Here is a 13,336-nt window from a genome sequence, read left to right as displayed (position 1 = left end):
GGTAGGGACCCGACCATATTCCTGAGCAGATTGACTGCCTTCGTGAGAACGAGAGGGTTTGGCGGTAGGAACGCTGCGATGTTGACCTGGAGAAAGCGCTGCCGGCTCAACGAAGTGCAAGTGGCCCATTGTGATGAGGTCGAGAGCCGCTACTACCCGTGTGTTTCTTCGCTATCGGGTGCTGTGAAAGACTGGCATTATCACCCACTGCGCGAGCATTCGGTCGCACTTCTGGTAGATTGATAGAGCCGAAAGGTGTACTGGGAAACTATGACGAGCGAGCAGCTTCAGGGCATGGCTGTAGCTAATGTGGCCACAACTTTGCTGGCGATGTCGGAATTAATGTGCTGCTTGTTGTTGTATGAGTTGAGTAGGGTGCTATGTTTTTTGCGATGTCTTGCAACACGTTTTGCCGTCCGTAATTGCTTTCCTGTTCTCCACCATGCAGTATGTCTCACGTCTGGTCCAGCGATTGCCTCCTCATGCATCGTCACCTCACAGAGATGCTCGTACGTTCTATTTATGGAGTAGGAGCGGCCTGTTCAAGCCTCAAATAGGAGACATTGCTCTGCACAACCGCTTGCCTCTGGTGGCAATCAGTTTGCTTGAATCAAACTTGACTTTCGGATGGCCCTTCCTGTAATGCGCTCTAATTGACTGCAACCAATTCGGCCCTTCCGCCGAGCGGTAACCTCCACAACCTGGTTCACCACAATTATGCCGTAGTGGTCCTTCGTCAGGAGAATCTTCGACGCTTTCTTCTTCTTGTTCAGCATTAGTGTCGTTGTTTGCAGCTGCGCCTGGCGTAGCCGTGTGACTTGACAGACGGGGTCGCTTCACAGGACGGGGTTGAGGAGTTGGCGATTCAGTGGTCCGCCGAGGGCCTCTGCCTCTTGGGTGTGTGAACGATTCCTGCTGTTGGTGCGTTTGGCCGTATGTAGGTATTAAGTGAGCTGTGGACTGGACCTGGCTGGCGTTCGAGGCAGTGCAGGCAGGATCCCTGAAGCCAACCGTCGCAGAAGCGTCAGCGAGATCGTTGCTGAAGACCGCCTTCGATGCATCAATGCCAAAGTCTGAAAGCGTGTAGATACTGGAAAGCACGGAGTGAGCGTACAAAGACGCTTGTACAGCCTGTTCTGGGATCACATGGTTGAGAGGATTGAAGGGTACTTCGTGATTGACACCTTCTATGGGCGGCCCTGGAAGCTGCGGAACTCCAGTCGTCCCTCCGACAATCGTCTGCGTGGACGAACTAAGGGATCGTCGAGCCTCGTCTAGGGCAAATTCGGAGCGTTCTGCGTTACTCATACTAGTTGACAGATGGATGGATTATTGCCGAAGAATGCGGGCTGGTGGTATCCGTGCTGGCGGACAAAGGGCGCTTCCGATCCTCGAAACCAGGGTAGGTGTGAGCTGATGAAGTCGACCTAGATGCGGATGAAATGCGTATTGTACACATAATTGTGCTTGATTGTGTCAACACCCAATGAGTGACAATCGCACGTGCAGGCCGATTTGCGGATTGGGACGCGACAATCACAAAGCTTGAATGCGGTGGAGCTTGCTTAGAGAGTCCAGGTGATTGGACATGGCGCGTTGGTCTTTTGTGAAGCTCATATGAGTGAATCGCGTACGACAGAAAATGAGATTTGACAGGATGTGCTGGACGACTGCTTGGTCGACGAGACAAGTGCTTGATTGTTGCTTCGGTAGGACAACCCGGATCGATGCTGGCTGCACCATGAGTATGGGCGACACAGGCTTAAACGTTGGGGTGTTTCGCTTGAGAGTCTCGAGCACAGATGTGTCATTACTCATAAGCTGCCTTCGTCGGCAGCCCGTTCGAGAAGTGACAGGGGCTCGGCATGGGGCGCCCCAACCTCTAGCTTGCAGCTGTCACATACCTGACTGTGCCTGCGCAACATCGTACCAATGTCGATGCATTTTTCGAAGAGCTCCTTGTATTTCTGCTTGTGGAGGTTGGCAGAGGAGCAATCACTGCAACTTCTCTCACGGACTCTTGATATCACAGTACCGCCTTCAATTCCTGGCCCCTGCCACCGAGAGAGCTCTTCCTCCACGACGCATAGCTCGCTGTTGCATATTGAGACTTGAGACACTGCCCTTTCGAACGATGAGTAGGCTCGAAAAGCACGTCCACAAACCATGCCCCCGAGGCATTGTTACAGCTTCGTGACGGCTGCTAGAGGAACGGCACATCTGCATCGAAACCAATTGCTGCCTTCTACAGCATACCCAGAACACTGTCTTTCGATCTCTGCCAAAAGTGCTCAGGGTTCGATCTTCACAATATGCCAGAGACTGTGAGGCGTTGTGAAATGTCTCTTGGGTCTGTTGGTTTTCCGCTTGTTGACGGAAGACAGATCTGGCATAATTGATGGAAAGTATCTGTCACAGGGCCAGGCCATCAACGCTGGATCGAGCGGCAGATGGTAAACGAGGTTCGGGCGTTCGTAACGCAGCTTCCGTCGGCGTCCGGCTTTCTTTGATTTTGATTATCCAGTATCCAAGGTCGCCTCGTTATCGGAGATATGCAGCTTCTTGATTCCGGAATGTCACCGTGTGTGAGACAGGTCTGTGACTGCCTTCTATTGCTGCCTGTATGATTATGGGCAACTGGAGATTGAAGTGGGTTAACGCGTCCATATGGGCAGGGTGGAGAAGCTTGCAGTCGCTTTCGGCATCGTATGCTTTTGTGCCGCCTCCATGAAACCACTGATGAGCGCTGCTTTGCTCCTCTACATTTGGTCAGGTGCCATCAACATCGAGTCCGTGGCGAAGCCTAGTCTAGCAATCGACAGTCCACAAAGTCAGCTACTGACACGTTGTAGTAGTAGCTAATTGTGAGTATAACATCTTGGAGGCTAGAAACTCGCTGCTGCAGCTTCAGGTGCTGTAGGCTCTAATGATCACCGCCAGAGGTCTTGACATCGAAGTCTGACTGCCACTGGCTAGCACAGCACGGAGGACATAGCTTCCGGTTGCCATGATCACGATTGATCCGCTGCTCGAAACCGACTTTGACATTGAGGCATAAAGAAGAAAGAAGAAAGAGAAGCTGGAGGTGAAGAGATGGTTCGCGTCTGCCAGATGCGGAAGCTTAGGCGGCATCCCTCCAAGCAGCTGTGTTGATGCCTGGGGCAGCATATATCCGTGGTGCAAAGCCTGAGCAGTCGCACGCACGCTGTTAAATAATCTGTGGCCCGTATACTATGCTTCATCTGCTATTGTTTGTAGTCTCAAAGTATGCGCAAAGCGATATTCTCCTCTATTTGTGCTTTCGACTGCCCTCCTCCTCGAAGCCTGGGACTGATCGAGAGGGTCTCCCCGTTTGACACTAATTTTGTTCCCATCCTTGTCGTACTCCTCATAGTACAAGCCGGCAAGTCCATCATCCTCACCACCAAAGAAACCACCTCCGTCTGCCTCCTCTCTCGTGTACCCATGACGATCCTGCTGCCACTGTCCATATTCCTTTTCATCGTCATGAACATCTCCAATCTCTTCAATAATGAGATTGGTACCGCTTGCCATCCCGAAACTGTTGAGAGACCACTGCAAACCGGCAGCGCTCCACGTCCCGCTACTCTCTTGGCATCTCCTGGAGCAAGGTCTTCTTGATGTAGGCGAGGGTGGGTCTTTTCCTTCTTGCTTAGGTTGCGGCACCCGAATGGACTAGTTTGTGCATCGCGAATTACCGCTTTGGCTGCGTCGCAGCCAAGCTCAAGGTGGATGACGTAGCAAGGTGGAATGCCAGCTTCGGTGTGCACGATGTATTCGCAAGCGCTATCGAAGTGGCTGTCGTGATCCTCGACAAGGTGGCCATGGATGCGCGGGTGCGAGCAGATAACGTCCTTCCCATGATAGTTGCACATAGGAGACTCGTATCGCTGGTAATTCCCCATTAGGCGTTGGCTGCCGGCCCCCAGCATTAAATGACATTGAGTGTTGTATAGCTTGAGACAAACAGATGCCACGGTCCAAGGCAATACCATTCTTGGCGAACTCGCTGCGTGCCCGTACACCAAGACGAAGCCTGGCATCTTGAATCCATTTTTGACATGCTAGCGATATTTTGGAGGGCTGTGCCATGGTATATCACCCTTGCTGAGCACATGTCATCCATCGTATCTTCCTTCCCAACGTCGACAACTTCTTCACTTCGGGCTGTTTCGAGTGAGGAGATATGCTGTACCTCAGAGTCGTGGTAGTTTCGTGTAGATGGTCAGATCGAAGCTTCGTTCTGTAGTTGTCGAAGCGCTGGGCATGATCGCCGCGAAGGATGACTCGATGTGTGTGACTCGGAAATGTTTAGGAACGCCTTCACAAACCTGTTCAGGCGTCTTCCCCAGAAGTACCCCGCCGTGCCCTTGATACTTGACACGTCCAAGCAATACGGGTTCTCTAGGTACAACTCGTGGTCGAGACAGTCATTTACCCTCCACTTTGAAAAGGCTCCACTGGAATCTGAGTTGCTTCTCGCATTCCCGATCTCCCAGTCGAGCAGAAATTGCAAAGCATGAAAGATGACAACGACCGCCTCCGCATCGTGCTTGGGCAGCCGCCCAGCGTTTGCCGCATTTGTAGTGTGACGAATCTTGTGTCGCAAGAGATCGAGCACCTTGCGAGGAATGTTCTGCTCGTTGTCGATGAGCTCAGATGTAAGGACATCTCCCACGGAAGTTAAATGAAAGCGTGAGCTTAGGGAGGTGAAGGAACACCAACTCGAATACGGTTCGGAGGTGATTTGTAGAAGCGTATCGGGCCCATTTTGACGCAGTATCTTGCTAACAATGGCTTTGATACAATCTGGCATAAAGGTAGGGCTAGCTGGCGGTCTGACCTGCTCGACTATAGTCCAACGTTAGGTTTTGGGGGGAACGCATATCTGGCACACTATGCAGTAAGTAGCTTACGTAGGGGTTGGTACAGAGAAGCGATGATAAGAACGAAGTGTGTCTCGGGATATCACCCAGCGAACAACTCGGTCTGAGTCCTAAGCTGAACCAACAGCTCTGTGTATGTTGTATCCCAAGAAAGGCTGGCCTGCGAACCACTGATGACCTGCTGCTGCCTCAAGCTAAGAATGTGACGATTGTACTGGCGTTGCTGCGGCTGTGTATGGATAGAATAACTTCTGGCATTGTAAAGCCTGTGATCTAACCGTGGTTCCCATGCATGGCCAGTTTTGTGTTTCGCAAGACGGTGCAGTCGATGTTGCAAAGACTGTGCACGTCCAAACACAGCTCGACGGGTAGAATGTCGCAAAAGCCAAATAGGCAAGCAAAAATAGTGAAATCTAATCCATCATCTCCTTCGTCTGCCCGATCATGTGCTATACTCAAGTCCTTCGTGCCGACCAACACAAGTAAGATAAATTAGAACAGATCGAATAAATAGAGATGCTTCATTTAACTAGCGGCGCAAGACCCTACCGTGAATAAATAGCGGGATGGTGAAACTAAGCTAGCCATACGGACTGGAGGCGCACGAGCGCCCAAGCTTTAGACATCATAGGTGCCCATAGGGCTGGGAGCTCAGTTTCGGTGATGTCCGTGGTGCCCCATTTCAAGATGGGCGAAACCGTAAATAATTCACGGCACACTTAGGCTCAGGCGGTCGACTTGCAGAGTGCTTACCTAGCTTGCTAGGTAGCATCACTCATTCCTAGAACGGAACCGAGCATTCTCTTAGGAGGCTCATTAGATGGTCTCGGTAAGGGCTTGGGGCTTGATCGGACATCTCCGATCAAGCCAGGATATGGCCGCCCGGCAGGTTGCAGCATTGGCGAGCTACCATCACCTCTGTCGACCAAGATGCGTAAGAAGCTTACATAGTAGGTAACGATTAGACCGCTTATACCGTCCAGAACATGTAGTTCAAGGATGACATCTAGCTATATCTACAATCAAGCCGGGCTGATCTCCATGCATTGTCACCAACATGAAACTGCCATGCTCCGTAGCCTGCAGTGCGGTTAAAGCAATTACGCACTGGAGACTTGAGGACAACCTTAAATGGCAACGATAAAAGTTTCGCAACATCATGTATTCGTGTAGACATATCCGCGAAGGTCAGTGGACTTGTACTCAACCACCGTGCATAGTAGTTGTCCCGTTGAATGCCAACTGAGAGGAGAACGCTTGTAGCAGGCAGATGACTTTCTGCTTGGAACACTCGCTGCCTATCCTCACATTGCAGTACCTGCGTCAAACAAACAACAATCACATTATACCCTTTCAGTGCCTCCCATCCTCACACTTCCTTCATTAACCTCCATTGAGGCACCACGAAATGCCTTAGACTTCATCCTTCATCTGCACATCACCATCGAACGCCTCATCCTGAGACTTAGCCTTGTTGTTGGCAACACTTTTCTTCTCCATTTAGCTCTTTCTGGACGACAGCTCGACCTCGCTTCTCTGGCATGTACTCGAACTTGGTGTTGCCGACTGTCTTCATGATTCGTACAGCGGGTCGGTAGTGGGGGAAAAGACAGCTGAAGTAGAACTGGCCGAGCTCGGTATTGAAGTCAATCTCAGCTAGACTAGGCAAGGTGAACTGAGACTTCTTGTCGATCACTTCGACGTCAGAGGTGCATGGCGCTGGCTTGAATGAGGTGGCAGATGCGGGCTTGGCAATGGTTCGTGGTCGGTAAGTGAGGGCGGAGGTGGAAGGTACATCGTGCTTTGCTACGGCTAGGAGGAAGCACTAGTTAGCCTAGGTCATGGTTTGGCTGACAAGTTGTTGCTTTACCTTAATTCAGGACATCATCGGCAGCAGTGACCTCTGTGGACTTGCGTTTGCCGGCAAGGGTTGTGGCTGTTGCGCAGTATTAGGCACTTGTAGATCAAGGTGCTTGTGTAGGTGTAATAGATGTGCTTACCTTGCTTCTTGGTTCGACCTACGACAAGAGGTCTAGCAGAAGCGACGCCTACAGTGGCACTTTTGACTGCATTATGGATGTGATCAGCTAGAGTTTGACGCAAACTTTGCGCCTTGAATCGGAGTGCGAAGTTGTCTACATACCTGTCTTCATGACCCGACCATCATCGACCTTGTGCAATTTACCACCAAGGACAGCCTTCTTGTCGTCCTTTCGTGTACTCTTTCGAGCGATTGCTGGCTTAATGGCAGACATGGTAAGGTAGTTTCAGTAAAGCAGAATCGGAAAGTCAATTATTCAGTAGTAGTTTTGGGATATGGTTTGGGTGTAGATGATGAGAAGACAGAGGTAAAGAAGGACGGTGGAAAGAGTCCTAAAAAAGAGCCGTGGAAAGGATGGTGGGGAGAAGACACTCGGTGACTGTGTCGATACAATACCTCAGCTTGCTAGGAACTGAAGAAGGTGGGCAGTAGTGAAAATCGTGGCGCCGAAGTGAACACAGTTCCGACCTTGTACTTACACCGACTGGCGAGAAAGCATCGTCAACGCGGTATCCATCCACTTCTGGGCGGAAGTGTTCGCTCGTGGTGGCATTCACGCTTGGAATCGGGGGGCATGGTTCGAAAATGTTACTTTGCGCCACCCTCACGAACAATCAAACTCAGGCCTTTCAGTAGGTCGGACGCAACATCTGTGAGTGGCTCAGTGGCGGAACGCGTCCTGTCAGAAACACAACATCCGGCCTTCCCATGATATGTGCTCCGGTCAGCAAGAAGAAGGACAAGCTGCGATCGCTGTAGCTCCTCGATGAAGAGATCGAGCAAAATGAAGCTTGACGCCTGAATCACAGGTATCAGGTCAACAATACTGGAAGAGAGATCAGCAGTCCGTGGCCACATGGAGAGGTGCACAGTCTCCGCGAAGCTCCCCATAAGCATGTGGTTGAACAATTTTGGCCTGTATGGGGGAAGTTCTAACCAGTCCAGGCGCATTGTTCAATACTTTGTCCTTTCCCCAACACCTGTCTGAAGCTCAGCATAATCAGCAGAATATGTGATCTCACTATGTACGGAGATGCATTGGTCGCGGTCCGACCTCGGTGGCAGAGCGCCGCCTCGTGAGAGTAATGTAGAATGTCTATCATGTCACACTTCCTCGAGGTCCGAGGCGCGCTGATATGTAGTTGGCCCGACAAGAATCGCAAATACCACGACGAAAGTGACGCATGATAGCAGGTAAACGTCGATCATCGGGCATCGAGGCTGTGTAGGAACAGTAATACAAACACTAGCGCCGTTCAGATGATGTATGGCTGTCTGTGCAGCTACATTCGTGGAGCCGACCAATACCGGGAGATCACAGCCGTGGCGTTGGGTAATGTCAAGTCCTTATCGTAGAAGCATGCCCAAACCGTTCGAATAAGGTAAGTCGACGGTGAGCTCGAACACTACGGTGCATGGAGCACAGCACTAAAACCGTATCACAGACCATTGTCAGACATATCTCTCCAATCCGCACCGAGCTGCTGGTTATAGCAACAGCTGGCTTGATCGCCTTGGTAGCAGGGTTCTTGGAAAGTCTATGATGGATACGAGGAGGAAATGAACAGCCATCTCCGAGCTTGATGAATTCAAGTCACGTGCTTTGGAACTTCCCACTAGGTACTAGCGTGTCTCCCAGTGTCTAAGCAGCATGCCACTTTCGAGCTTTCAACCACACTTCATCCTTACCATCCTCGACATCATCGATACCAGCAGCGCCAGCACGTATTGCCAGACGATGAATGCAGATATCAGTAGGGTGTGCCCGCACCACAAGATTGCAGACCTGGTGCAACACTGTGCTGCCCTATTCGCGTCTCGAATATTCGTATCGTGGGCGGACCATTACCTCTTTCGCGCCCACAGAGTCTGCAGATCAGGATGTCACCATTAGGAGATTCTGAGGAGACGGCGTTGCGACACAGCCCCCACCTGTCGCGCGCGTCGAGGCTGCTGTTGCTTCAAAAGCGATGGCATAATACTTGCACAACGCAGATATTTTGGTGAAAGAGCGCAGGCTAGGCTTGGTGCCCTAGGAAAAACACTCTCTGAAGGCTTTGTGTTACTGATGGCTGTGGCGTTGTCCTCTTGAGTGCAAGACCGACGACAAGACTTACTGACAGAAATGAGGACCTGCGGCACACTCTCCACGGTGACTGTCGTTTTCAGTCACTCAGTGCATTGGATGTCACTTGCTATCAACACTCGAAACATTGCCTCATATCCGGTACTAGACAAATCTGTCCTGAAAATGCGCGCACACATGATCAGAGCAAGGTGCACAATGAGAATGGCTCAGTTGGTAACTCCCCTCGTAGTTCGTAGAAATTCCCCCCTCTACCTCACAGCCGACCATTAGTGCTACTTGCTTCGAGATTGTGCTGCTAATTCGAGGATGATGGTCACCAGCCACGTGCTGGGTTGAAACAGCTAAGATTCTTCGAACGTGTTTGTGGGACATGGGGGCTAGGTTTTTTGCCATTCATGTAGCACGGAAGAAACAAGAGACGGGATGCATCGAGGTAAGATCTCTACGCGCGCGAAGGTCAAGACTCTCAAGACTTACAGCAGGATGTTTCCTGGCAACAGCCGTTCATCAATATCAATTCGAACCAGATGAGCACGGAGCTGCCGCCAGCCACCTGGCATCCTGTCAGACGCAACGCAACGTGTCTACAAACTCTATCCTGCCACTTACCAAACTCGACTTATGAAGCAAGCTGGGAGATTTTGCCCCCACAATGCGCGCAAGCTTTCTTGTGGGAGTGGCGCAGTGTGATTGGTCTACTTGGATGGGACTGGCCACTCCGTCAAAGTTGCTCCGATCCATTAGCGCTGCTTTCTAATAGTTAGTAAGCTAATTTGGGATGGACATTCACCAGTGCCGCCTGTTCGAGTCCGACTCGGTCAGGTCTGCGCGGGGACAATGAGTTGATGTGAAGTCTCCGAACGTGTTGAGTGGGACAAGGGGGATTGGTTTTTGTTAGATGCGCTGCTGGCAACACGCTATCATGCGAAGCAGTGCAGATGAAAAAGTCCTGGAATCTATATAGCCTGACTTTCTCATTTTTGCCTACTGCTTCCCAACGACGGTCTGTTGATAATAGTGAATTTGATGCTTACTGATATCGTACCTTGCAAACACGCGTACAGAGGAACACCAACACCTGTACCCTACGAGATCGAATAAAAGCTGGTGGGGGCGACTGACAACCAATAGCAGCCAACGAAATGTTATTATCACCTCAATGAACACAGCCTCGATCTCTTGTGTCACTTCCATGGTTCTTGCACAAGCACATACTCAGAAACGACCTCTGCGATCTGCGCCGTCGACGTTAGAGGCCACAGCCTAGAACGACCGAGGCCATATATCGACAGCATGGTCAAGGCAGGGCACAATACGACCCGAGAATGGGAAGAATCAGCTTGGCTACGGTCGCGTGAACCAGTAACGCGAGCGACCATCGACGGAGAAGAAAGACCAAAACTATGGAATCATTTATTCGTGTCTTCGTTACGCGAAGTCCCTCTGAGACGACTTTCTAACCTTCTCTCCATACTTGAACATTATCCACGCAACAGGTGTGAAGATCAACGCAACGAAGGCAAGCAACGAATTGCCCCATCCTTGTCCCAATGACTTATACATCGGCGGCCCGGCTAGCGGCAAGAACGCTCCCATAAAAGATCGAAAAATGGTATTTGCGGCTGCTGCTGATGCCGCATACAACGGAAATGCATCTATCAGATAGGTCTGAACCGGCAAGAACACCGCGAGTGTGCCTAGGCCAACCCACCCTGTACCGATGATGGGCAATATCCAATGCGTCTTTGCTTGAGCTGACCACCCGTACCAGAACAGACCAATCGGGATAACCAACGAACCGGGCAACAAAGGCGCAAGACGATATTCCGGCTTCCACTCAGTCCCCTTCGACACGCGAGCGGTCATCTTATCGGACAGCGAGCCAACGACTACTAAACCCAGTGTGCATCCAACTCCGAAGCCAAGGTAGGTAAGCCCAACAACGCCCGGGCTGAAATGGTAGACATCTTCGAAGAGACTGCCGAAAGACGTGAAGAGAAGGTAGGTGTACCCATACACCAAGCCGACATAAACACTCGTGATGAAGACGATCGGCGACAAGAAGAGCATCTTGACTGGTCGAGCGATTGCGCTTCTGAAGATCTCCTTCCTCGGTCGGTTCAAAGAAGCAGAATGTGCGTGATACAACTTGTCATTGCCGGTCTTGGAGCGCAGATATTTTGTTCGGCGCTCGAGAAGAACCGGTCCATACGTTTCGCGCTGCACAGCCAACGAGACAACCGCCAGGGCTCCAGACGCAATCGTCAAAACCCAGAAAATCCAGCGCCACCCCTGCGCCTCCGCCAGAAATCCACCGGCGATTGGGCCGATGACAGGCCCCAGCAGGGGCCCCATGGTGAAGATGGCTGTTGCAGCTCCTCTTTTCTTTTTAGGGACACAGTCTGCGATAGGTCCATTACCGATGGTGACTGGGCGACTACCCGCAAGCCCAGCGAGGAGACGAAAAGCAAGTAGACCGCCAATGTTGGGAGCCAGTGCTGCACCGAGGTTCCAGGCCACAAAGAGGATGTTGTTTGCGTGGTATACAGGCAGTCGCCCAACGATCTCTGAAAGGGGAGCCAGCAGTAATGGACCGAGTGCGTATCCGAGGATGTAGATGGAGGTGATGAGGCTGCCAGTGATCTGACTGTTGACTCTGAAATCTTGCAATACTGAATTGGAGACAGGTGCGATCATGGACGATGTGAGTGGGCTGAGGAAGCGAAAGAATGAGATGACCCCGAGGTTGCACCATGCCTTGGACGTTGACCAGTTCATTGGGTTGTCCGGGTCATCCTGGTCCCACTCAACGAGATTTGGGTCTTTCGAGGGCTTTTCGGCTGAGGATTTCTCGGGATCGATGAACTCATTGTATGGGGGTTGCTCAGTCCTTGAGCTGTGGTCGGAAGAGTCATGAGATCCAGGAGTCGAAGGCCGCTGCTCTCTCGCGCTCGTCGGGGAGTGATCACGTCAAAAGCAGCCACAATCTTATGACACAAGGCCGACTCCAGCAACACAACGGGGAAAACAATTTCGATACACAAGAAGGAGGCCATTGGAACGCCAACAGCCTTACTTGTCTCTGCCACCCTCATCAGTATTCCTTCACCCCAAAGGTCATTCAATCTGCAGCCTGGTCAGCACGTTCGCCGGCGCAAAGTTTCCACTCGTTACACAGTCATCGTACAGTCTGACTCCCTCACCCTACTCATCAACACTCATGTTGACCTTATCGTCCTTCACGGCCTTGGCCTCAGCCCCTGCAACGGCCTTCCTTCGTCGCCAAGGGTCTCCTCGAAATCGACTCTTGGCCTTCTTAACCTTGTGGCCTTCAGCAACATACTCGAACTTTACACCGTTGATAACCTGGGACCAGTATGGTGGAACCTCGACAGTCCAGAGGAGACATCGCATGAGGAGTTGGCCGATGTTGGTGTTAACGTAGATGGGTGGGAGGGTGTATGGCTCGGAGGCAGATTCGGCTCTTGCGGACGACTTCGTGGCGAGGTTGTCGTCGGTGTCGGACTCGTAGTCGGGGAGGTCGGGGATATCGGAAGGAGAAATGATGGTCGCGATGCTTGTGGCAGTGGTCGCAATTCGAGGTCGGAACGTCAGACTGCGAAAAGCAGGAGTTGAGCTGTGTGAGGACTTTTTGACATCTGTTCATGCGGAACTAGTCAGATATGTACTCACAATGATGGGCTGACCTACCTGTCGTTGGCTTCTTAACTCCAGCGGTAATGGCCATGCCCTTGGCCTTATCGTTGGCGGCGGCGGTGCGATCACTCTTCTTGACGCAGCGCATCTCGTTGCGCTTGGAGCGCATTGGGAGAGACGAGATGGACATCTCCGAATTCAATGAAGGGTAACACGGACTATGTGGTGGTGATTGTAGTTGTGACGAGGAGGAAGAAAGATAGACTGCGAGGAAGAATTAATGTATGCGAACTAAGTCCGTCACAGTGAGTAAGTAGTGTTGCTTAGCAACTAAAGGGCAAGTGTATGGTATAGTGAAAGACAGGATGTAAATGGTGGTGTTACTCAAATCCTTGACATGCTGCACAGAAAACCTACAATGCACGATTTAACAAGGTCTCCTTGCTGCCTGTGCCATACTCGAGGAACAGCGAATACTTGCGATGATATGATGTTGCATATAACTGCTGCTAGCTCGTATCTTCCTCCTTCGTAGCTTATTGAGAGTAATGCGTGAACCTGCTACGAACTATCCGACACTTCCCGACTTAGCATGAAGCGCTGAAATTCTGACCTCCATGAATTGTCACACTCGGCTTCGAA

At 51.3% G+C, this 13,336-nt stretch overlaps 5 protein-coding genes across 5 annotated transcripts; all 5 read right to left on the bottom strand.

Annotated features, from left to right (window-relative positions):
- Window positions 1–549: 549 nt before the first annotated feature.
- PMZ80_005775 (uncharacterized protein) lies at window positions 550–1,308 on the bottom strand (the record flags this gene model as incomplete). The annotated part of the gene is made up of 1 exon (XM_064874192.1): window positions 550–1,308. The coding sequence occupies one exon, from the start codon at window positions 1,306–1,308 to the stop codon at window positions 550–552; it is 759 nt and encodes a 252-aa protein (XP_064729914.1).
- Window positions 1,309–3,231: 1,923 nt separating this feature from the next.
- PMZ80_005774 (uncharacterized protein) lies at window positions 3,232–3,555 on the bottom strand (the record flags this gene model as incomplete). Its single annotated transcript, XM_064874191.1, has 1 exon — window positions 3,232–3,555. The coding sequence occupies one exon, from the start codon at window positions 3,553–3,555 to the stop codon at window positions 3,232–3,234; it is 324 nt and encodes a 107-aa protein (XP_064729913.1).
- Window positions 3,556–6,372: 2,817 nt separating this feature from the next.
- On the bottom strand, window positions 6,373–7,162 carry PMZ80_005773 (uncharacterized protein; the record flags this gene model as incomplete). The annotated part of the gene is made up of 2 exons (XM_064874190.1): window positions 6,373–6,719; window positions 7,051–7,162. 2 exons carry the CDS (start codon window positions 7,160–7,162, stop codon window positions 6,373–6,375), a joined length of 459 nt encoding a protein of 152 aa, XP_064729912.1.
- A 3,303-nt stretch (window positions 7,163–10,465) lies between these two features.
- On the bottom strand, window positions 10,466–12,219 carry PMZ80_005772 (uncharacterized protein; the record flags this gene model as incomplete). Its single annotated transcript, XM_064874189.1, has 2 exons — window positions 10,466–11,933; window positions 12,212–12,219. 2 exons carry the CDS (start codon window positions 12,217–12,219, stop codon window positions 10,466–10,468), a joined length of 1,476 nt encoding a protein of 491 aa, XP_064729911.1.
- A 22-nt stretch (window positions 12,220–12,241) lies between these two features.
- PMZ80_005771 (uncharacterized protein) lies at window positions 12,242–12,863 on the bottom strand (the record flags this gene model as incomplete). Its single annotated transcript, XM_064874188.1, has 2 exons — window positions 12,242–12,696; window positions 12,749–12,863. The coding sequence occupies 2 exons, from the start codon at window positions 12,861–12,863 to the stop codon at window positions 12,242–12,244; spliced, it is 570 nt and encodes a 189-aa protein (XP_064729910.1).
- Between the last annotated feature and the right edge of the window lie 473 nt (window positions 12,864–13,336).

The sequence above is a fragment of the Knufia obscura genome (genome assembly GCF_036327395.1).
Source record: "Knufia obscura strain CCFEE 5817 isolate CBS 148926 chromosome Unknown scaffold_6, whole genome shotgun sequence".
NCBI classification, from domain to species: Eukaryota; Fungi; Ascomycota; class Eurotiomycetes; order Chaetothyriales; family Trichomeriaceae; genus Knufia; species Knufia obscura.
Note: the sequence above shows the minus strand (reverse complement) of the source record. Positions and strands in the feature narration are given on the sequence as shown.